The sequence below is a fragment of the Dasypus novemcinctus genome, chromosome 13, assembly GCF_030445035.2.
Source record: "Dasypus novemcinctus isolate mDasNov1 chromosome 13, mDasNov1.1.hap2, whole genome shotgun sequence".
NCBI lineage: Eukaryota > Metazoa > Chordata > Mammalia > Cingulata > Dasypodidae > Dasypus > Dasypus novemcinctus.
Window position 1 is genome coordinate 113,796,755 of NC_080685.1, and position 26,283 is coordinate 113,823,037.

The 26,283-nt window shown below is 34.4% G+C and overlaps 1 protein-coding gene across 1 annotated transcript; it reads right to left on the reverse strand.

Annotated features, from left to right (window-relative positions):
• Window positions 1-23,144: 23,144 nt before the first annotated feature.
• LOC131280828 (olfactory receptor 6M1-like) lies at window positions 23,145-23,750 on the reverse strand. The gene has a single exon (XM_058309344.1). It carries the CDS (start codon window positions 23,748-23,750, stop codon window positions 23,145-23,147), a length of 606 nt encoding a protein of 201 aa, XP_058165327.1.
• Between the last annotated feature and the right edge of the window lie 2,533 nt (window positions 23,751-26,283).

The window sequence follows — 26,283 nt, forward strand, 5'->3', positions numbered from 1 at the left end:
ACAACAATAGATCTGTCATTTTAAATGAAAAAATTTAACAATAGAATGTGATTTTAATAGGCAGGAAAACATCAAAAGAGACCTCAAACCAAAGGCAATAGGGAAAATCCATAAAAAAGTTTCTGAAAAATAAAGGAAACAAAAGTGAGAACAAATAATTTCCAGAATAATGAATCACACAATTAAAAGCCAATATATCAATGCTATTTGAAAAAGCAATAACAGCTAATTATAACTTTCAGAATGAAATATAAACAAAATTTTATTGTATGCAATTTGTATGAAGCATATGTAAATGTAATATATCAAAAATTTAAAAAGCATTGTTGTATATATGCCACTGGACTTTAAAAAATACATAAGAAAAAAGTAGATGTTGCAATATGAATAATAGACACATTAGAAACTGAGGCAAAAAAAGAAGACAAAAAGGTTAAATGTATATTATGGTATAATAAATTTCAGAAGGCAGAGATGAAGTGTATATTATTCAATAATAAATGTCAGAAGACAAAGTGGTTAAGCATATATTATTGAATAATAAATTTTCAGTAAACATACAGATCTGTGGGTTTATGAAGTAAATGGGATTTTATCATGCTTGTCAAGGAAGGTAGTAAAATGCAGGGAGTAATTGATAATGAAATGAAATAATTTGATGTACTCCATTTTTATTAATCAGTAGAGCAGGAAGTGAACACTGTTAAGGACAAAATTAATATTATAAATGAACTGAAGCAGTTCTAATTAAATTATGGAAATATATGGGATGCTAAAGGGGAACATAGAAAGATTCTATTCCTGGATTTGAAATCAGTATCTCAAAATTCATATTGATGCAAAGTATATTTGTATATAAAATGTAATTACAGTCATGTATCAGTACAATTTTTATTTTTGAAATAGGAAAAAATAAATAAAATGAAATACTATATAATAATATTGTTTTAAAATCTATCAGCTTTGATAACATACTATTAAGCTATAGCAACTTAGGACAAATTTCCAAAAAATTATAAGGATATTTAAAATATTTTGCTTTATTTTTATGAAAATTGAAAGAAGTAAAATTTCAACTTACAGAAAATGAGGTTCCAGTTGAGCCTACCCTGCGTAGAGAAGCTGGCTTAGGAGATTGTGACCATGAAGTTAATGTGAGAATATGTAAAATGGAATCAGGCTTCAGAGCTGGGAAGATGGGGTTTGCACAGAAACTGTGGAGTCAGATTCCCTTTTAGGTTGGACTATTGTCAAATTATCATAGGAAATTTCCACAGCACAAACCTAGAAGAACGTTCACTGAGACTAGCAAGGCTTTAAAATCAGGCCAGAACTCCTCAGGGGCAACTTTGCTCCAGGAATAATTGCAAACTTGTTTCTTCTCACTCTTGAAATTTTCTTTGTAAACTCATTAGTGACTGTATTACCTAGAGATAAAAATGTATGTTAAAAAAATCTTTATTTTCCAGGAGACATTTTTAAAACTTTTGGCCAAGAAATTTCATATCATGTGAACAAGATTTTTCTGAACTGTCTATACAGCCACAGAGAAAATTCATGAACCTTTAAATATGTATGTATGTAGGTGTATGTGTGATCTATCATCATGCAGTACCTCAGAGCTTCAGCTGGTTGTCTTTCAGTGTTGGAGAGACTTGACCTAAGTTACTGCTTATTTTCAGGGAGTGACTTTAATGAATGTAAAGGAGTATTTCATAAACAGAAATGCATGAATGTGAAGTCAGGAAATGTCAAATAAGTAGGTATGAAAATAGCAGAACTATTTGTTCATGATATTAAAGTTTTAATTTTTAAATTCTATACTAATTACTATTAAATCTAATACTTGAACACATTTTATTTAGTAATAATAATAGTGTACTTTTGTATTTCCTGCTTTAAACCTTGGTAATATATCACATTTTCCATATGCCTAACCATTTTACTGTAATTTACTCATTAATCTACTGACAACCACTAAGGATGATGACAGAGATATTCTTAATTTGCAAGATCTGTGTGTTATTATGCAAATCGCTAAATAAAAGTGTCAGATAAAGGAAGACAAGACATCACTAGTATTGTATAACCTAAAAGTAGGACCAGTTGATAAATATCATGGTGTTAGATACAATTCATGGAGATGTTGAAATATATTTGCATTTAAACATGTGAATGGTGGGAGGGAAAGTTGTTTTGGTTGGAAAAAAAAACACAATAACAGCCTTAGGCGATGGAAATATACTTAGAAAAAGAAATATCTGGAAATAATGAAATGAGACAAAAGTTAATAACCACTAGTTACTTAGTGCCCTTTAATGATAAAAATGATATACACTTAAATATAATCAATATCGTGAATAAATAAATTAGTTTTATGTTCAGTTGAAATCTGAAAAATTATAACTACTGTGCCTTAAAAGAGAATGTCTATACAAGTTTATTGAACATATGGCCCAGTTTGAGAAATGGACTCCTCATTTATTCCCCTTATTATACTACCCCCCATTCCTCATTAGAAATTCTCAAATATTATGCTAGAACCTTATTTCTTATAGGATGTTTCCAAATATGCCTGTGCCAACAAACTTCATTTTAAGTTCCCAGATATTAGCAGTTTGAATAAGACCCAGTTTTCATCAAATTTTCCAATATTATTTAACAGTCCATGTTATTCATCAGAAGTTCCTCAATATTATTACCTAGAGCCACCACTCCTCATATGAACTTTACCAGTAATACACAGTGCCACCCCTCCTTATAAGGAGGCTATTGTATTATTCCACGGTCCCTGTTCCTTACCCGAACCATCCCAAATTATGTGTGACCCCAATCCTCATTTCCTAATATAATACTAGGGACTCCATTTCCCAGGATGTTCTAAATATTTAACCAGTGTCCATTTCCTCATCAGAATCTTCCCAAAAGTATATCAGTGCCCTGATTCCTCGTCAGAATTTTCCCAGTATTACAATACTGCTTCCAATCCCATTGTAACTTCACTAATATCATACCAGTGCCCCTTATCCTATCAATTCCCATTACTATCATCCTTATCAGAACTGTTCCCATTCTTCATCAAAATTTCCTAATATGGCAGTCATACATATATTCCTCCAGAGGACATTACTAGCATTAATAGCATTATACCAAAACCCCATTCCTCAACATATGCATCCCATTGTTGCCATTGCTCAACAAAATTTCCCAATAATATACTAGTTTCTCCATTCCTTTTTGGAGTATTCCTAATATTACATCAGTGTTTCTTTTCCTCATTATAAATGTCCATATATGATTCCAGTTCCTCTAATTTTCATCAGATGTTTCCACATATTATTTCACTGTAACCATTTTCATAGGACATTTGTGGACATGCTTTAAGTTCAATTTCCCAATAAAGCCCCAGTGCTCCTATTCAGCTTCAGAATTCCTCGTATTATACCAGTGCTCTCTTTCCTCATCTACAATTCCCCTTATCTTATACTATTGTCTTCATTCATCACTACTACTTTCTTTTTTATTTAAAATTTATTTTTTAGCATTTTTATTGTTTTTTGAAGATACATATATCACAAAAGTGTTACATTAAAAAATATGAGGTTTCCATATACCACACACCCCTCCCTCATCAATAGCTTCTTTCACCATTGTGGCACATTCATTGCATTTGGTGAATACATTTTGGAGCACTGCTGCACTGCATGGATTATAGTTTACATTGTAGTTTACACTCTCCCCCAGTACTTTCAGTGGGTTATGGCAAGATTACAATGTCCAGCATCTGTTCCTGCAATATCACTTAGGACAACTCTGAGTCCCAAAAATGCCCCCACATAACATCTCTTCTTCCCTCTCCCTGCCCTCAGCAACTACAGTGGCCACTTTCTCCACATCAATGCTACAATTTCTTGCATTACTAGTCACAATAGTTCTATAGTAGGATTCCAGTATGTCCACTCTAGGACAGTATTTTCTGAATATAACTGTAGTGCTTCCATTTCTCATTGAAATTTTCACGTGATATTTCATTATTAGAAATTCCTCTTTGTAATAGTTGCATGGATTTCTCATTGAATTTCTTGTTATTATTATTATAAGGACTTATTGATCATCATGTTTTCCAGTATTTTACCACTATCCCTTTGATCAACTAAAGTTCTCCATGATATCAGACCCATAGTCCTCTTCAGATATTTCTTAATATTATACCAGTGATGCCTTTCTTATCAAAATCTTTCCCATAGTACTCTAATGCCTCCATTCCTCTTCTGAAGATTGATGATATTATACTGAGACTCCCATTCCTCATCAAAGTTTCTCCATATTATATCTGTTGTTAGTCTGCATTAAAAGTGTCTTATCTTCTGAACCCCCAATCCCAGGCAGAATTATACAGTTATCACACCATTACATCCATTTCTCATCAGAAGTTTTATCATATTTACCATCTCCCAGGTACTCCTTATATGTTTCTCCACATTAAGGCAGCTTAACATTCCTTGCTTGAAAGTTCCAAATATTATACTGGTACCCTATTTCCTTAAGAATTTTGTCTATATGATACCAGTGCTCTTATTTATCTTCAGAAGCTTTCCAATATATCACGTTTCCCCAAGATCATCAGAATTTTCTCATATTTTACCATTATCCCCATTTCTTTGAGAAACTTCTTATTGGAAATTTCGCCATACTATATGAATGCCCCCATTCCTCATCAGAAGTTTCTCTATTTAATTGTTCCATATTCCTCTTCAAAACTTGTCCAATATCACACTATTTCCCCTTCCCCCACCAGAAGTTAACTGATATCAGTGCTCCCATTCCACTTCAAATTTTCCCAATGTTATACCAATGCACCCATTCATCAATATATTTAACCATATGATACCAGTGAATACATTCTCACTGAAAAATTTTATAAATGATTTCGGAATCCACATTCCTAATAAAAGTTTTCTGTTATAGAAGGAAGCCTTTGTTCATCAGAATTTCCCCAGTCTTACCAGGTTGACCATTCCTCATATGAATTTGTCTCATCATATAATTGCCATATTTTCATCAGATGTTTTTAAATGTTGTGAGAATGTCTCCATCCTTAGTAAGTTTTTCCATAGGTTTACAAGATTACAGTAATCTTATTTCTTTTCAGATTATTCCCAATATTAAAATAGTGCAACCATTATTTTCAGATTTTTTCCTATTATACCAGTGTCAGATATGGAAGCTCTTAATATTACTTCACTGTTCTGATTCATCATTAGGAGTTTCCCTGTATTATGGCAGAATCTCAACCCTTCACTGGAAATTTCCCAGTATTTTATGTTTTTCTTCCTTATTAGACATTTCAGAAGTTTCTCCATATGTTACCAGTATTACATTCTTCTTCAGAAGTTTCCTCATATTCTACTAGTGACTGTATACCTCATAAAATTTTCCCCAAGTTGCCATCCCCATTCCATTCTTCATATCCCATCTCCCATCAGATGTTTCTCATTAGAAGTTTCTCAGTATTCATCATGAATTACCAAATATTAAAATGTGCCTCCTATCTTCATGGAATTTGTTCTATTATTATACCAGTGTCCCCCAGTTTTCACAAGATGTTACCCAACATTATGCAAGTGCTGCCCGATCTTATTAAAATTGCCCAAGATTATATCAATTCTGCCATATATTTTGTAAGGATGCACTCTATTATATCAGTGCTCTAAACCCTCACCATGAATTTCCCAATATTATTTTGATGTTTTCCTTCCTCTTAAGAAGTTCATCAATATTATACCAGTAATATTCCCTATTAGTAGTTTCTCCTTCAGTTATTAATGTTCCATTCATTTTCAAAAGCCCCAGTATTTATATGAGGGCTTCAAATTCTGCTCTTCTTTTCTTTTTTTAAAAATTTGAAATAAACCTATTGATTGAAAAAATAAAATCCTCACTATATTTTCATATTACAGAAAATCACAAATTGTTTACATGCTTATATGAATTGTTTATTGCTTATATGAAAATTCACTGCATTATACCAGTGTTCACATTCCTCATCATAAATTTGCTAATATACTTGTGCTCTCAATTCCCTTTGGAAAGTTCCCTGTATTATTCCATTCTTCCTATCCCTCATCCAAAATTTACAAATATTACACCAGTAACCTGAATCCTCATCAGAAAAATATCTACCTATTATATATAACTATACACTTTCTTTATAGGAAGGTTCTCACTATTATACTAATGAACCTATTCTTAATTGGGAGATTTCCCATATCATACCAGTACACTTGCCCAAGAAAATTTGACCACAATTATATCCATATCTCCATTCCTCAATGGACAGTTCCTAGTCCATCTTCCCTTATTAGAATTGTCCCAATATTATTTTGGTTATGCTTTCGCAGAAGAAGATTTCTCATAATATAACAGTTCTTCAATTTTTTGTTGAAATTTTCCAAATATTGTACATTCAGTCCTCTTATACAATTTTACAGTATTATACAGTTATTCCTATTCCACATTATGTCTCTCTATATTATACCAATGATTCCACTGAACTTCAGAATTTCCCTCAATTATGTCAGCATCTCCATTTCTCATAAGAAATTTTCTCATGTTATACTAGAGCCCACATTCCTCATTTTTATTTTTTTATTATTTATTTAATTATTTATTTTTAATAGCAATTTTATTGTCTTTTTAAAAAAGATACATAGCTCATACAAAATGTTACATTACAAAATATAAGAGGTTCCCATACACCCCACTCCCCACCCTTCCCACCCCTCCCACACCAACACTGCATCCCACACCTGTGGCACATTTACCGTATCTGGTGAGCATATTTTGGAGCACTGCTATACCGCATGGATTATACTTTACTTTGTACTTTACATTCTCCCCCAGTCCATTCAGTAGGTTATGACAGGATATATAATGTCCTGCATCTGTCCCTGCAATATCATTCAGGGCAACTCCAAGTCCCAAAAATGCCTTCATATCATACCTCTTCTTCTCACACCCTGTCCTCAGCAACTCCCGTGGCCACTGTATCCACAACAATGATACAATTTCTTCCATTGCTAGAGTCAAAATAGTTCTATAGTAGAATACCAGTATGTCCACTCTAGTCCATATTTTATTCCTCCATCCCAAGGACATTGGGATGGTGATGTCCACTCCACCTCTAAATCGAGAGGTGCCTTAGATCCCAGATGACTGATGGATGTGATTCTCCTGCTTGCAGTTGTAGACTCTCTTGGTTCTCTGGTGTGATAGTTGACCATCCTCACCTCCCTGTTACCTGACCTAGATAAGTCCAGCGAACCAGAGTGTAGGTGTTGAAACTCTGCTGAGGCTCAGGGCCCAGCTGGAACATGGACAGTTCAGAGATTCAAGTCTCCTGAGTATACACCTGCACCAACCACCAGTTCAATAAAAGGGACAGAAGAGGTATGTGTAGAGAGGTGACATCTGAGTCCAACTCCATTACACTCACATTCCTCATTTTTAATACCCTGGATAGGACCTTAAGTTATGTGGCCACCAACATGTAAGTCAACATGTAAATTTCCAATGTTCTAAATAGCCTGCGTGAATTGAACATTTTAAAATAATTGATAAGATATGTATTTAAGTAGGGACGTGCTTTTCTTACATGTTCACTGATGTATAGTTCCCTGCCTTAATTTTATATAATGTTATTATAAGTAGATGTCTAAACATTAGACATTCTTTCAAACAGTAAATATATTAAAGTTCACAAGCACCATGTACATTTAACCAATTTTACCCCATTATTAATATTTGTACTCTTATGGGATTTTGCTCATTAAAAGTTTGAGTCCTGGTAATGAATCCCTGGAAATTTCCCAGAGTTTGCAGATGTGCAATCGGAAATTTTTTCTTACTTCAGACTCATATTTAAACTGATCACTTGTTGCTCATTGAGATAATAGTCTTCACCTTGTATAGAAAACTCAATAGCCAGGAACTACCAAGCATAACTACATAAAATACACGTACACACAGGCAAAGACACGTGTTGTCACATTTCAGTAATAATACAGCTAACATATTTTAAGTGATGTGATACTGCAGATGGAACAATTAAGTTCAGTGGCTGTGGCCGAGGTCCCCAAGATCACACTCTGGTTTTTTATGTATTGCTAAAAGGACTCATGGAGCTCAGAAAAACTTTTATATGCATGGTTTATTAAATGAAGGATAAAACTCAAGATTAGTAATGGCAAAGGTGCATGGAATGGAGTCCAGAAGAAAGAAGGTGCAAGTTGTCAGTTTTCCTCTCTCAGTGAAGAAGCATGGATGAAGTTAGTTCATCCAGCAACGATGTTGGATATCAACACATTAAAGTGGGACCAATCAGGGAAGCGCACATGAAACTTGGTGTCCAATAATTTCACTGGGAATTAGTCAGATAGCCATGCAGCACCAATATGACTTACCTCAGATATTCCTACTCCACTTTCCACCACCCCAAGGTCAAACTGATATGGTGTGATCAAAAGCCTCAGGAATAGAAAAACAAGTATTCACAACAATCATTTTGCTGTTACAAACTATATTGAGTGGCCCAAGTTCTCAGGTATACAAACCACTCTTATTGTACAGGCTATGCCATTGGCTCAGAGGATTCTCCCTTTAGCCTTTGAACAGTCAGTTCTGAAGATCTTTGGAATGTGCAGAGCTTAGTTAACTCATTACTGCACAGTCTGACCCCTGGCCCTTGGCCTAGGTTTTCTTAGAGAAAAATTATCATATTTTTTCTGAGCATCTGTGTTTAGTATGCCATATACATAGCATATACAGAAACAGTATCAATTTGAATAAGCTTAACAACATTTGGACGATTCAGGGTGGGGTAGGGATCCATTTAAAGAAACAACTAATCCATCATGTAAAACCAATACAGACATACATTTTCGTATTCTTGTATTAATTTGATTACTCATTTTTCTCTTTGACCCACAACTATTTGTATCTGTAATAAACCATGGAAAACTATTTTAGTATAGAAATTAAGTAATTATTAGGTAAACCCAGTCATTCCTAAGCAAGACAATTTTTATCAGTATTAATTCTGAGAAAATTTTAACTCATTCTCTCAGTTCATTTAATCATCAGCATCTGTGTTAATATATGATATTTTTTGCAAAACATTTTTTCTTTATTAGAGAAGTTGTATGTTTACAGAAAAATCATGCATAAAATACAGGATTCTTAAATACCACACCATTATTAACGTGCTGAGTTGGTGTGGAAAATTTATTACAATTGATGACAGCATACTTTTAGAATTGTACTATTAACTATAGTCCATGGTTTAACCCAGAGTTCACTGTTTGTGTAGTGTAGTTCCATATATTATTTAAAACATTTTTATTCTGTTACCATTATATACAATGTAACATTTCCAATTTTAATGACATATATATATTTATATTTCAGTACAGTTAATAACATTCTCAATGTTGTGTTACCCTCACCCCATTCATTACCAAAGCATTACCATAATTCTAAATATGAATCCTTTACATTTTAGCCTTACTTCCTATTCCTTATTCCCATTTCATCTCCTGTTAATTCAGATTCTTATTTACATATGGTAGGTGAATCTTATGAACCTGTCAGTGTAACACTGTAATTCAGTATGGTAATGGTACAATTCAATTCAATTATGAAAGAAAAAACTAAGATTTGAAGAGGTGCTTGACATGTATTACCAACAGAATCAGCCCTAGCCTATGTGCCAGATATTATTACAGACATGTATCATTAAAATTGTTTTTGATATGGCTATTACTGAGTTCAAAGCCACTGTCTCAGTTCACAGGCTTCTACTGGGATGAGTTTCTGTTTGTCCTTTCCTTTGATTGTCCTACAGGAAGAACATGGGTGTGGTTTATAATTGTTCCTACCCCTGCTGAATAAGGTTGTGTCTTATTCTGTTCTATTCTTGGCATGAGGACAGCCATAATGCATTGATGTAATGTGTTCCCAGAGAACTTTTATAGACTTGGGCATCTGTGAAATTGTCCTAGATGTGTCCCTTAAGCCATGGAAGCAAGGACAGAAGGACATTTCCCCATGGATACTTTGACCTTCCTCTATTTTAAAAGAGTTAGGAAGTCCTGTTAATTCAGGGTACATACCCTTCCCAAACTCATTGGGTCCTAGCATTATTCAGTATTATTTGTTGAGGCTGCCTGACCCATTTCACAAAAATCTCATCATTTTTCCATTCTGGCTATCATGCTTTGCCTTCCTCCTGGAAGAAAACACCCTCTAATCTTATTATTCAAGTTAATAGATGTGCTAGTTAATAAATCTTCCAGTTAATAAATGCTGTGCTTTATTAAACATAAATTAATTTTGTTCCATGAAGCTTAGACTAGCACCTATCTTCCCCTAAGCCCCTCTGTGTCTTTGGGATAATGTTCTTTGATCCACCATGCAGTTATTCTCATTGCAGATTAGGGGCCTGAGTTAAGGTAAGATATATGTTTTGTTCCCCAAAATGGTGGGCCCCCATATTAGGGTTAGGTGAGTGGTAGGCACACCTAAATTTTATTTAGTTTGAGTATGCTATCAGGTCTTGTATAGCCTTGTCAATTTCTAAAAGGAAGAGTAATCTTGTCAAGTATTTACTTCATCTTTCTAAGTGATTTGGTTGATTCTCATTTATTTGCAGTGCTCATGTTCTATGAAGTCATAGGGATCACTGAATCAGTTCATAACTGTGTTAGGTTCCTGTGAGCCCCTGGACACCATGTTTCCCATCAACCAATTAAAAATTATTTTATGTGTCTTTCTCTTTAAAGACTCCCTAATGTATATTGCTGATTATCATTTAATTCTTGACCAACAGCACCATACTTCATGCCTGAATTAAGAAGTTTAAAATACATATTTTCTCTGTAGGACATATCACAGCAGTGTTGAGATTATGAACTTTGGATAGCACTCCAGCACTATCCTTTGGAAACATTTTAAACAGTAAAGTCAATTTTAAAAAAACAAAATGCAAAATACTCATCACTGTATATAGCACAAAAAAGACTCTTTACATTATGAGAGACAAAACAAGAAAGCAAAGTGTCAAGTTTAACTTCAACTGGGATGTACTCATTATGAGAGTAAAAGTTTTCACTGCTCTGTTTTTGTCTGAAATTACTGGGAGTGACCAATTAATTTTACTGAGTAGACAGAGTCACAAATACAGAAACCCATGAATAATGAAGTTGGAATATATTTTTATTCTCTGCTCTGAGCATCTTTTGAGGCATTAATTCTGTCAACAGTATGTTCTGCGTCCTGGATTTCTAGGTTCTTGGTGATGTCACATAAAAAAATTTAAGGACACACCATAGGCTAGGCAGGGGAATTAGGAGTTTATTAAGAAACACATAAAGGTAGTACACAACCCCAGACATGGGTGCAGGCATGCTACAGGGTGAGATGTACGCCCCTTCTCTGGGGGCTTCTGGTTTTATTGACTACCATTGGGAGTTAGGGTTTACTCTGACTGGAGTATTTAGGACAAAGTGGGGGGACTTTATTGGGTATTTTAATTTTTATGGGTTGCTCTAAAGGGTGATGTCTGAGATCTCCAAAAGTTTGCATAGGGCTGACCTAAGTAACAGGAAGAGAATAATCGACAAGAGAAAATCACTATGATAGGGAGAATAGAAAGAAAAGAAATGGGCTCAAATTTTCAGTCTCATCAATATTGATTGTGGGTGTGTTCTGTCCTATGAAATCTAGAAAAGAAGTTACCTGTTTCCAATATACAATGGAAGGACAAACATAGGATAAACATTCCAATTCCAATAAGGAGAAATTGGAAGGAAAGGAGGGTTCATGTGTCCCAAACAATCCTGAAACCCAGCAAAGCAAAGCCCATTAGAACTAAAGGTCTGTGAGTTATCTATGGATCAATGTTTTTATGTAAGGACTTAATGGAGCACCAGCAACATCCCTTGCAAGCACTTGTGCAGTGGCCAAGTTCTCCCCAAACACTGGGGCATACTCTCTACCTTCTCCAAGCATCGAGATGGCATCCAGAGTGCTACACAAACCTGGGTCATAGGACCCACTCTCTTGGGTGATGTCCATGTTCTCTACAAACCCCTGGGCACAGGCCTCACCCTTGGGTGGTGTCCAGGCTCTATACAAACCTGGGTCACAGGCCTCATTCTCTTAGGTGGTGTCCAGGCAGACTCTCCACACATCCCCAGGCACAGACCTCACACTCTCAGTATTGGCTTGTTGTTTAGGCTCCCCAGAAACCTTGGTTCATGGACCACACATTGTCTTAGGATTGAGGTGGTAATTAGACTCTCCACAAATCTTGAGGCATAGATCTCACACTCTCCAAAGGCCTGGTAGTGAGCAGGCTCTCTGAAAACTTGGGGCACAGGTCCCCCATCTCTTAGTTCTAGGCAAACAGCACTTTTTGTGAACAATGGGTTGCATGCCCACCCCCTCCAAGAGCAGGGTGGGCCCACATTTTCCACACACTTGGGTGGGCCCACTCTACTGGCCTGAAGAAAGCTCTTCACCACAGACTTAGGCTTCCATTGTACTGCAGCTGACGTCATTCTTCCTTCAATTTGTCCCTTCCTGTACCTTTTATTCAAGGCTGGCAGTGGTACCATTCATACAAGTTATACATGCAAAAACAAAAACAAAAAACAACAAATCAAGACAATTGATCTTTCCACAGATCTTTCTGGTAAAACTACGTTTCCAATGGTGACTTCCACTGAAATGGCTGACTAGTTCCAGGTTCAGTTACACATTACATAGAACCCTATTCTTTTCTTTTCACTTAGGAGTTCATCCCTTTCATCCCTTTCCTCTCATATTTGACTATAATCTGCAAGGAATTACCAAGTTTCATTTCCATACTTAGCTTGGAAATCTCCTCAGCTACATATCTAAGTTCATCACTTTTAAGTTTTGATTCCCAAGCAACATCAGAGATCAATTTTTCCAAGTTCATTGCCATTGTTCTGCTGGAACTCCCATGATGCACATACTGGCATGCTTGATATTAACCCTTAGGATAGTAACCTTCAGATCTCATAGGGTCTGTTCACATTTTCCATTACTTTTTTTCTTTCTGCTCCTCAGCCTGAATCATTTCACTTGTCTTCTATTTGACTTTGCTCATCTTTCTTCTGCCAGCTAAAAACTCCTGTTGAAACACTAGCAGATTTTTAAATATATTGTTGGTCTTCAACTCCAGTATTTCTGTTTGCTTCCCTTGTAAAATATCTCTTTATTGAGATCCTCATGTTGTTCATTCATTTTTTTCCCCTGATATCCTTTAGTTCTTACTCCACTATTTCTTTTTATCCTTGAGCATGAGCATCACATGTTTAAAGTCTTTGCTTGGTATATACAAAGTCTGTTCTTCTTCTTTGATGTTTTCTGTTATTTTATCTTGTTCATTTCAACCAGTCATTTTCTGTTTCTTTGTCCTATAATCCTCTGCTGCATAATTTACATTTTAATATTTGACAGTGTATTCTCTGGAATATAGTCCATGATCTATCTCTTTCTTACATTTGTTTCCAGGTAGTGATTATGACAGAGATTTCCTAGGGATTTAGGACCTAAGTAAAATAAACAAAGCACTACAAGTAACACCTTTCACAGTCTCAGCAGAGTAGCACTGCTCTGGCTGGTGTCCTTCTTCAGAGTTTAGCTCTTTTGTTAAAGTCAGCAGAGGAGTATGTAAAGTGTAGTTTCCACTTGTCTTCTCTGAACCGGTGTCTTGCCATGGGCTTGTGATTTTATTTGGCCATAGGAATTCCCTCGGTTATAGGAATTTTAATGTGCCCACTAATTCCTATGAAATATACTCTCTCCCAATCCTGGATGCCCTATTGTATGACATAAAGTAGATAATCTTTTGCCTCAGCCTGTTTTGACTTGATTGCTTTCCATAACCTGCTTCTGTCTGCAGTGAAGTGCTGGGAGGGCCAGCCAAAGAATAATTTCCTGGTTCAGTCTCATTCACTCTGGCAGGCTAGTCAGGCACCCCAGAATATACATAGGGATCACTCTGCCACCCCTGGAACAGGACCAAGGATCCACAATGGGGCACAGGAGGACTGCACACCATTCTGTGAGGGGTGGGGAAAGGGCCAGCAAGGCATCATGAGTTTCCCCTACCATTTTATAACCTGTATTTGCCCAATTTCTCACTTGCCTAATTGCTACACTTCAGCTGTTTTTATTATGTATGTATAATTCTAAGAAAGATGACTTTGTTAGTCTTTGCTATTTGTTCAAAGTTCCTGTGGATCAGCACACCCTAGAACATTTTATTATACTACCTTCTTGGTCAACTGGAAACCCATACCTGAGGCAACCCGATTCTGGGCATGCCATTCCTTCTAGATATGATTTTTTTACATTTTGTAAAATTTAATGAGAAACAAATTCAATAAGAGAATAACATTCAAAAGGAAAGATAACCCAGTGGAGAAATATGCTGCTAGCAACAATATCTCCAAGGAAGCAGAAAGGAAATTAAGGTGTGTATATAGAGAAAGGATGTAATACAAACCATATGCTTTAGTGGTAATGATCATTACTTCCTGAGTCTCAGAAATTACTTCTAATATGGACTACAATCTTAAAAAAGAACAAAATTCCTGCTGCTTCCAAGTATTCAGTAATATATTATGTATACACACACACATGTTCCCACAAGACTGATCTTTTTCTAAGTTAGAGAGGAACAACATATTGGATCTATAATTTATTTAAGCAATTAACTCATCTCAAAGAGTCAATGTGTGTTTAATGAATTGGCCTCAAGTTTAAACCTTTAAAAAATGCCTTCATTTTTATATGTGAAAGTGTGCTGATCCAAATGAAGATACCTCTTACACCATGATCTTCCCAGACTGCTGGGAGGACTATGTTATCATTATATGAGCAGAAAGTTTCTTATAATTAATCCTTAGAGAAACTGACTTTTTTATACTATGTCTTCTCTTAGTTACACTTAAATTTAAATGGCCATTTAAGTTCTTTCTGATGATTTCTAGTAATACACATCCTTGCAAAATTATTTAAGTAATCTACATCCATGTGTCATCAACAACATTTATTTTGGATATGGGTCAAAAAAATTGTTCAACCAAAATTGAATGCAAATCAATCAGGTATTTTGCCATTTTAGCTCTAAGCTTTAATCAAAATTATTTTTGTTTCCCAAAGATTTTTAACAGATACTATAATTCAATAAATTAAACCAGTTTTATTTGAGTTTCCAATGAAAATTGCTAGAAAATAAAAGTTTTGCTCTAGGAGAGTTTTCATTTAAAGTTATCTAAACATTGACCACTGGATGAAAATGAAGCAAGGTGGAGACTTGGAAGTCATTTTTAAAAAAATAAATTTTATTCATGGTTACTATAATTTACATTTAAGCATAGTTACTGGTAAACAAATAACCTATGTGATGCTGTTTAAAAATTATTTTATGGATATATCATTAATCTTAAACAATAACTGGGAAAAACTCTAGTTTTACTGTATATGTATTGGTTCTAGATTACCTTGATTGCTATTACAAAGTTATGTAGTATTCTTGCATTTTGTTTTACTGTTTGTCATGAAAAAAAAATTCATTAGAATCACAAAAGAATAGTTTCCTTAACTAAGGTACAAAGGCTTCAGTTTTATGGTAAATGAAATGAGCCCCAAATATTTAAAAAATTGGGGTTGAGTTACAATTTCATCCAGGTCTCTGATTTCACACACAAGGCTGTCTCCCCTACAGACCATTGCTTCAGGATGTTTAATTGTCCTTTTTTTCAGACAATTAGAAGCTTGGGAAATCTAGCTCTGATAATGCTCATTTCTCATAATGAAATGGAACACCTTTGAATTATATTGCCTGAGGACCTCTGGGAGATTGTGGTTAGCCTGCCTCCATAAATTCAGCAGTTTTGCCTTTCACCATCCAATAAAAGTTTTTGGGTCTTTTTTATGTCTAAATACAGGGGAAACCCAAAATTCTACCTTATTATTGTAAGGCAATGCCATATTAGTCATATATTCTCCTGGAACATAAATTGTAATTTCAATTAACATCAATATGATTCATCTTTTGAAGGAAAAGTAGCCAAAAATAAGCTGCAATATATCTGGTATAGTCCATTTGTGAAATCAGTTATGACTTTTAAGAGATAATCTTCTTTTGCCTTTTTGGTTAATGAAGAAAATTTGAATTTTAATGTTATGCACTGAAATTGCATTAATAAGCATTAGAAAACAAAAGCAAGACTACTGAATTGAATCGACTAGAAGAAATTGATGAGTAGTAACAAAGAAATGAGGGTATTGTGTATTTCTTACTAAGGAATTAAGGTAAGAAGTGGGATGCCCCATATTGTCCTAAGGTCTTAGAGCCCTAACCAGCACAGTCAGCACAGTTCAGTTTATATATTATTTTCCAGTATAGCTATTAGCAGTGCATCTTTTCATTTTCCAAAGTGTTTCAGCTCAGAAAAAGACTGTGTTCACCTTAACTGGAAGCCTGTTTCCTGATATGATTTCAGGAGGCCACCTAATCATGATGGGTTCATGTCTCTTCTAGGTGCAGATATTTTATCCACAGATGGTCAGTTCACCCAAACCAGATCTATAAATCCCTCCCCTGTACTTCTCCAAAGTATAATGGAGAATCAGAGTCAGTTTCCTTTCTTTGGCATCAGTTGTAAGGGACTAATGCCACATCCGTCACTGGAGGTATTCTTCCCTATGGATGGAAAACATTTCACCCCAGAGAGAAAGAAGCCAAGAAGCAGAGATGCAGGGAAGAGGAATTTGATTTAAGTGCTGGTCAACATGGAGGCCTGTGTTTTGCTTACTGAATTCCTTGTAGGAGTCTCTGAGCCATCAAAATACTTTCTTTCCCCTGACTGATTTAGAATTGAGTTTTGTCACTTGCAGCAGCCCTCCAATACAGATTTTGGTTACTAAAATCAATGTACTGCAAGTGATATGCCCAAAATAATGGATCTAGCAATATTTTTATGCTACAAGATTGTGAGGATTTTCAGACTGGGCAGCTGGCCACTTTTAATATGGAGATGTAGAGAAATTCATTAAATTATCTTCTTTTGTTTTTTATTTTTCAGTGAATTCTGAGCTTTTGGGAAATTCACTAGGAAAGTTTTAGTACATCACAGTGGTTTGAATAAATCTTGTGCCCTTCAGTGGGGAGGGAATCAGGTTGGGAAAGTAATTATTCAAACAGGCAAACCTGAAAAAAAGGGAGCAGAAGGAAGACTGGGAAACAGCATCATTATGGAAAGCCATTTATTCTCATAGATAGTTTATCATTCATGGTGGGCAGCTTCATATACCTTTGGAACTGTACAGTTAATCTACAACTCTGAAATCCTAGAAGCTATAGCAAAGTGTGGGAAAATCCAGTAATTGTTCCACTCAACTTCTGACTGTGTATCTTCTAAATCACAAAGTCAAGATGGCTCCATTTAAAAGCATACACCAACTCTGATACAAACCTGTGAACAATATACCATGAAAATATATTTGTATCTGCCCTGCCTCACTCAGCAAAACAATTATTACCACATATCTCACTATGCCAACCAATTTTTTTTTAACAACACTTAGAGGCCAGACAGAGGCTGAGATCCATTTATAGAAGCTGAGATTAAGGGATTATGTATAACCCTGGGTGTGGTGACATGAACTCAAAGTACAGTGATGAAGTGCAATGGAAAAAATAAACAACTTCTCTGAAGTTTCTATTTAGCAAAGTAATCCCCCTTCCAACCAAATCCTCAACAAGAAAATGAACTATATCCAAGTAATATTAGAATGAACTGTTTGATCAGGAAACACGAAGCCAGGTGTGCCAGCATGTTGGCTGCAGCTGAAAACCAAAAAGGAAGCATATTTTGCAGGGTTGAGTTCCTTTGCTAAAGTTTCCTTGCAAAATACTTTTTCTAAAATGTACTGGAGGAAGGATTATGGGAATATGGAAATAGACTAACAGGCAGAACTGAATGCTCTCATAAAAACCATGGTGAAAGAGCCAGAATCTGTCCAAGGGACCTGCTTTGGGGGTCAGCAGACCAGGACAGTGCTGCACAACTCTCAGGAGGGTGAGTGACATACAGATGAAAGAACTGAAATGACAAATATGAGTTACCAAGTCCCCATGGAGGCCAGGAAGGTCTCCTCTCCCCCACCCCAAGATATTAAGCTGTGGTGAAACAACTGGTTCATCACAGCTGAGAGGGGAGCAGACATGTTCCTCCCTGTCAGCTGTTTTAAGGGAAAAGGGATGGGAGATTAGGGGTGTTTTCTTCAGTAAATTCAGCTAGCAGAGCCCTCTTTGAATCCCTATCTGGAGATTCAACACATGGAAATAGGAAAGCTGAGACTGAAACACCTTCATAAAAAGGTGTGCTACTAGTGCCATCTCCTGGTAAGTCTGGGAAATGCATAGACAAAAACTGTTTGACCTTTCTATAGCCAACCCTTGGGAGAAAATCAATGCCCCACTGGTGAGTACATGGCCTGATTTAAGAAAACTTAAGCTGGGCAATTTAAAAACTGAGAATAAGTTGAACCAAATATTAAGGAAGAGCTATGAAAAAAAACAATAGGCAAGAGAGAGAAATTAGCCATCAGAGTAACTTCACCAATATATTTGGATGCCTGCAAATCAACAAGAAATTACAAGCCATACTAGGAAATATACATGGCCCAGTCACAAGAACAAACCAAATATCCTGATGAGATACAAGGCTTAGTACAATTAAGCAATAATAATTATACAACTCTTTTAAATCACTTCAAATAATTTAAAGAAAATATGACTAAAGAAATAAAAGATATTCAGAAGACACTGGGAGAGCATGAAGAACAATTTGAAAGTCTGCAAGGAAAATTAAAAGACCTTATGGGAATGAAAGACATGGTGGGCGCGATTAAAAATTCATTAAAGGCACATAAGAGATTTGAATTGCTTGAAGACAGAATTCATGATTTTGAAGACAATGTCTGAACTGGAAAAGAAAGGAGAATAGAAAAAGAAGAGAATGGAAAAAAATGGAAGAGTCTCAGGAAATTGAATGACAAAATAACACATAAATATTTGCATTATTAGTGTCCCAGAAGGAGAAGAGAATGGAAAGGGGACAGAAGGAATATTTGAGAAACTAATGACCAAAAACTTCCCAAATCTTATGAAGGACATAGATATGACTATCCAAGAAGGACAATGCACCCCAAACAGAATAAACCTGAATAGACTTACCCTGAGACACCTAGTATTCAGAATATCAAATATCATGGATATAGAGAGGATTCTGAAAGCAGCAAGAGGAAAGCAAAGCATCACATACAAAGGAAACATGATAAGATTAAGTGCCAACCTCTCATCAGAAACCATGGAGGAGAGAAGAAAGTGTTATGCTGTATTTAAGGTACTGAAAGAGAAAAACTGCAAGCCAAGAGCTCTGTATCTAGCAAAGCAGTCCTTCAAAAATGAGACAGTGGCCACTGGAGGTGCTGAAGGCAGAAAGAGGGAAAATAAGGTGTAATATAGGGGGCAGTTTGGAGGCTTGGAATTGTCCAGAATGACATTGCAATGACAGACACAGGCCATATATATCCTGCCATAACTTACAGAATGTAAGTTGAAGTGGAAGAGAATGAAAACTACAATGTAAACTATAATCCATGCTTAGTGGCCATGCTTCAACATGTGTTCATCAATTGGAATGAATGTACCACACTAATGAAAGAAGTTGTTAATGTGGGGAAAAGTGGGAGGTATGGGGAGTGGGACATACAGGAATTCATTATATTTTTATGTAACATTTTAAGTAATCTAAATATCTTTTTAAAAAATAAAAAATATTAAAACTAATAAAAATAAAATAAATACGTTTTAAAAAATGGTGAGTTCAAAATCTTCAGACAAAAAGTGATAGAATATTTTACTAAAGACCAGATTTGCAAGAGATCTGAAGCTTCATAGGAAAAAACAAAGGCAAGAGACTTGGAGATAGTTTAAAAATGAAGATTATTAGGAAGGGTAAAGCATAAGACAGATATTAGAGTGATATGACAGTAGAGAAGAGAAGGACAAAATGGATGAAGTAATGCCTTTACAGTAGTAATGCTGAATGTTAATGGATTGAACTCCCCAATCAAAAAACATAGACTGATAGAATGGATAAAAAAATATGAGCCAGTTATATGCTGTCTACAATAGACCCACCTGAGATGTAAGGTTAATAGTGAAAGGCTAGAAAAAGGTATTTCAAAGAAATACTAACCAAAAAATAGCTGAGGAAGACCAGATAAATGTAAAATAACAACATTATCATATATGAACAATAATTACTCAGTGCAGTGGCAAATTGTTCCTGTTCTCTAATTCTGTAATTATTTTTCATGCAAAATGAACACTTGCTTTTAATAGGGAAGGGCTAGAAAAGAGTTAAATTCTTGGATACTTCATTTTTTTTTAACCTTTTTAAAAATACTTTTTAATTAAAATAATCTATCTGGATCAATAATGATTTTGCATGACTACTATTGAAAAAGATTTTTAGTTTTTCTGCCTTATAAAACTATGAATTGGCAAGTTATTTGTGTAATTCATTCCAATAAGATGTGAAGAATTCCCAAATAGGAATTTGGTTATCTAGAAAAAATTTTGTCCTAAATGGAAATTAAATAACTAAACCAATAATTTATTTCATTCTTAAAGATTATGTCCAATTGTTTGAGCTGTAATATAAAAATTAGAATTATGTTATAATTAATTTGTTTTATTTGAATTACTATTTGCATTTATAAACATTTGTTGCTATGCTACTGCTATCCATTTTTATAATTGATTATATAAAATCTATCCTGGCTTTGCACTCTCATTTAAAATTTGTAATTTCCTTCAATCCTTTTTTCTATTTATTTTACAATTTTATAATAAAGGATTTTTTAACTGTTAAAATTAGCCATTTGATTTTACACTTAGGATAGATCATATAATATGTGAACATACCTCAATAAACCTGCTTAATAAGCAAATAAATGATTGTGCAAAAGTAGCCAGAAATAGCAGCTATGTATAGCACGGGAAGCAGAAATGGAGAGGTGAGCAATGTTCTTATTTGTTTGTTTGTTGTTTATTATTATTTATTATTGAAATAATGAAAATGTTTTAATAATGATTGAAGTGATGAACACACAACTATGTGATTATACCAAATACCATTGATTGTACACTTGGGATAAATCATGTGCTTATTAATATGTATCAGTAAAATTGACTTGTTTAAAAATTTTACCTGGAGGACATGGGAGAAGAATACTTAGAAAAGGCTAAATCGGGGACATCCAGGTTAACTGACTGAGAAAACACTTTTTCTGAAGGCCAATGGTCAATAAATTAATATGACAATTTCTCTTATTGGCCTTATTTTTCCTATATTGCAGTAGTATATGAATATAATGTGGAACACTATATTGCTTCCATTTTTTCCCTCAACTAAATGGGTACAAATTATTCTTCCTATATCACACAATATGTATTTTGAAAATTTACATTATTTGATTCAAAGATGGTAGAACTCAAGATATGTATCTGGGCATCTCCAATAAGAAAGAGTATCATCTAGTATGCCTTGTTTGGAACAGGAAGTCATGTGGAATGCTTTTCTATTCTCTCACTGGCAGGTTGACCAGAAGATAAGATATGCCACTGGAAAGTATTTCTTTACAACTGTCTTTTCATAACCCCATTTTATTCTCAAAAGGAGCCCAAATTTGTCAATATTGCATGCTTTCCTTATCTACTGTGAAAAGGATAGATGAAATATATGGCAGTGTAAGTGATAATATGATTATATAAATCAGTGGTGGATTTATTGTATGGAGGTAAGGAAGAGAAGACAATTGAGGTTTTCTTTAGCACACATCTGTTTTATGCATGACAAGGAAATCTCTTCTCCTAGAAATTAGTTCCTCTCAAAACTGTACAAAAACTTGATTGGTCCTGGTATGATCGTATAGCTAATGTCAGATAAGGAAATTTTCTGGGTCATTGCAAATTTGAATTAAATCAACCTCAATTCATTGATAATATCATTATAAAACTCAGGATTTCCCTTCATTGTGTTACTACATGTGAGCAAAATCAGTTTACCATGTATCTGAAGACGATATCAATGCATGAAGAAAGTTTAAACAGAAGATGGCAAAACATTCAAGTCACCAGTTATGTATTTTTGGATTTTTATCTAGTAATGGGTTTGAAATTCTTATGAGGTTAATGTTTTCCTGGATATGAAAATTATAATTTATTGGGAAAAATAAAAACTACATAAATGTTAAGGTAAAATAAAAATTTAAAAGGACAATGATATAAGGTTTGATATTGTTTATTTGACTTACATCTATTTCTAAAGTGATGAAATTAATAGTAAGATATGTATCAAGTTCATTGGAGAAGTCTTTCTTTCTAGCTGGATGAGAATAAGTACTTCATGTAGTAGATGATGCTTGAATTGACATAAAAGGGAAATGCAAATGTTAAAGAGCAAAGTGTATGGAAAAGTGTCATTCATAAATATATCTAAATTTAATAAGAAAAATAATGATTTTAATAATAATTGCCACTAAGAGCTAATTTTAAAAAGAACTCAACTTATTCATTGATTACATTTCATTGTGTGTGAGTGTGTAAGAGAGTTTGTGTTTATGTGCATATGTGTGCACTTCTTTACAAATCTGATACATATCAACTCAACCAACAATGTACAAAAATATGGACTTCATTACTACTCTACTATTGTTTTGTCTTCACTTAACCAACAGCACAATCACCATATCAATTAAGTGTCACTATCAAAACCAAGAGTAATTTATTTAATATTTATTCATGAATTTTAAGAATAAGAAGCATGTGAGCCCAGTTTGACTACATTCTTATGACAGGACATAATATGATGACTTAGCATAGACATACTGCCATTTATTGTATCAATTGCTGAACTCATTCTCTAAAAGACCGATAATTCTCAGGTCTGGAATGATTCCCAATGATTCCCTCACAAGGATTTCATCCACTTGATGAAACCCTGACTCTTAGTTAAGGTGTCCTTCAGTGCATTTTTCATGGTTTCATTTTGTAGACTGAAGATGAAGGGATTCAGGAGAGGTGTGATCACACTGGAGAAGATAAAGAGTATCTTGTTGAGGTGGAGGCTGCTCTTTTGTGATGGGCGAACATACACAAAGATAGAGACCCCATAGCCCATGGAGACTACAGTGAAGTGAGAGGCACAGGTGGCAAAGGCTTTGCATTGCCCTTGTCCTGAAGGTATCTTCAGAATGGTGGAGATGATATAAGCATAGGAGACTACTGTGAGTGACAGGGAGCTGATGAGCAGGACAAGGGAACTGAGGAAATCCAATAGTTCAATGGTATGTATGTCAGCACAAGCCAAGTGGAGGAGGGGAGCACTGTCACAGAAAAAGTGATCAATTTTATTGGGGCCACAGTATGGCAGCCTTGCCCTATAGATGGTGGTTGGGAGAATAAGGAGAAAGCTGCTTACCCAGGAGAGTATTATGAGACGGACACAGAATGAACTGGTCATAATCATAGAGTACTGAAGGGGGTTGCAAATGGCCACATAACGGTCATAGGACATGATGGCAAAAAGGATGAACTCAGTGCATCCAGAGAGGAAGAAGAAATAGAACTGGGCAAGACATCCATTAATTGAGATGCTCTTTTTCTCTAACAGAAAGCCTGCCAGCATCTTGGGAACAACACACGTGGTGGTTAATATTTCACTGAAAGAGAGATTGCTAAGGAAAAAATACATAGGGGATTGGAGCCTATAATCCAGAAGAATCAGGGTAATTATGAGGGTGTTTCCAAGGACAGTCACCAAGTAAGCCAATAAAAAAATGAAGAACAGGATACCCCCAATGACCCTGGTGGTAGGTATCCCAATAAAATTAATCTCTGTCACCATCGTCCAATTGCCTCTCTCCATGCCGTATGGGAATCTCCTCTCGCAAGAGAACCAAGGAAGGAAAGAGCAAACTGCAGGACTCATTAAAGCAGAATCATCTAAGATAAAAGAAGTTAGGTAATTTTATTTATTTGAGAAATTAGCTACATGAATGAAAAATACAGCTATTATAACATTTTTCTAAATTCTAGAAAAAATATGAAAATCAATGTTCCTAATAATTAAGACATGTAAGAATTGAATTCCATAAGTTTTTTCTAGTCCTTACATCTCTATTTCATAACCCAAATGATAAGGCAATAATTACCATATACTCATATCTTGTCAATAAATATTTATCATTAAGATTATTTGAAGAAAACTGCTTTAAACCAATATAAGCAACAAATAGATTCATTTCAATAGTTAAGAATAATTTAATTTTTAACTGATTTTACTTCAGGCATCTGGTTTACACAAAATATTGAATATATTACCAGGTAATGCAAGTCTTAATTTTGTAGGGCAAAGACAAACTGAATACTACCTCTATGTCTTCATGTTTAATTACTGAGTAAATAGTATACCTCAACCAATATTAGCCACTAGAAATGAATTTGCTAATCATCTTTTAGATATTTAATGTGGTTGTCTCCAGAGAATCTTAAATTTTACTAATATGTTCTTTAAATTTTATGGTAATCCATGGAATTTTATCTATTAGTGGAGATCTTTTAAATAGTAAATGAATGAAAAGTTAAAGGAAATATATTTCTATAGTATACATTTTTTTAAAATTTTGAGATTTCTTGGAACAAATTTTTAGAATAAATGATTTTAGACTGGCCCAATAAATGTGTAGTTGCATTAGCCAGAAATGTTTGAGAAAATACTTCCCTTCATAGAGTGATAGCTCTTACGTTATATAATTAGATTGATAGTGTCAGTGGACAGAGAAAATTCCAAATTTGAAGATGTCATAATAAAGACTTATCATAAATGAAAGCAAGCACTTACCAGTAATATGCCATTTTGGTAGGAAAAAATATCTAAAGAGATCATCTAGCCAAAGAAAACTTGGGAAGAGCAGTAATCAGTTACATCAAGACAAACACACAAATTGATTAAGCTCAACTAGTTTAAGTATGAGACAAAAAAAGAAAAACAGAAGTTAACTTTATTCATTTTGTAAGATATGAACATAAATAAAATGGATAAAAATGTTATTCCTTTTAAACTAGAATGAATTTGTTTGGGAATTTAAAAAATTAGTAAGAATAAAAGCAAGTATCACAATAAAATTTGAAACAAATTTCAATTCAGACAATAAAGAAACCCAATAACAAAAGAAGTGTAAGTTGATGTTGTGAAATAATAAATATCCATTACAGATGCAAAAATCTATGAATATATGAGACAATTAAGATTACATAATTATTTCCAAAGTATGTGTAAGCAATACATAGATTAATAGAGAATATTGGCATAACAAAATATTTTTAACCTCTCTATATTTTCTGATCACTAAAAGAGAAAATGAGCTATGGTAAGGATGATGTTAATATTGTTGATGAAGTCAATTATTCATAATTAAATTATGAAAATACATTCAATATTTTATGTGAGTGTCCAAAAAATGAATCAGTAGAGATAAAGATTGTAACAATTTGAAATCAATATTAAAATAAATTTTCCAAAATATGTGAATATATATTATAATTATAATTAAGTACTAGAATGATTTTTATTTTGAAATTAATCAAAATAAATTAAGTGCAATCTAGTAGAATAACTAATACAATTTTCATATCAACTATTTATGTTTACATGCAATCAAACCACAGCGATTTAGGGAAAATATCCCAAACTCCATAAAGACATTATTAATATTATTTCATTTTATTTGTTTAGAAATGGAAAGCAGAAAAAATTCAACTCACATAAATGTGATTCCAGTGTAGCATATCCTGTCTTTCAACAACTCCCTTAAGAATCTGGGTTTAGATTGTGACCATGGGGTTAGTGTAAGGAATTGTCAAATGGAATACCAGATGGTCAAATATCATTATATTATTGCATAATAATGAATGAGTCAAGGACCTTTTTTTTTTCATTTTTCATTCATTTTTTTAAAAAATATTACATTCAAAAAATATGAAGTCCCATTCAACCCCACTGCCCCCACCCCCCACTTTCCCCGCAGCAACACTCTCTCCCGTCATCT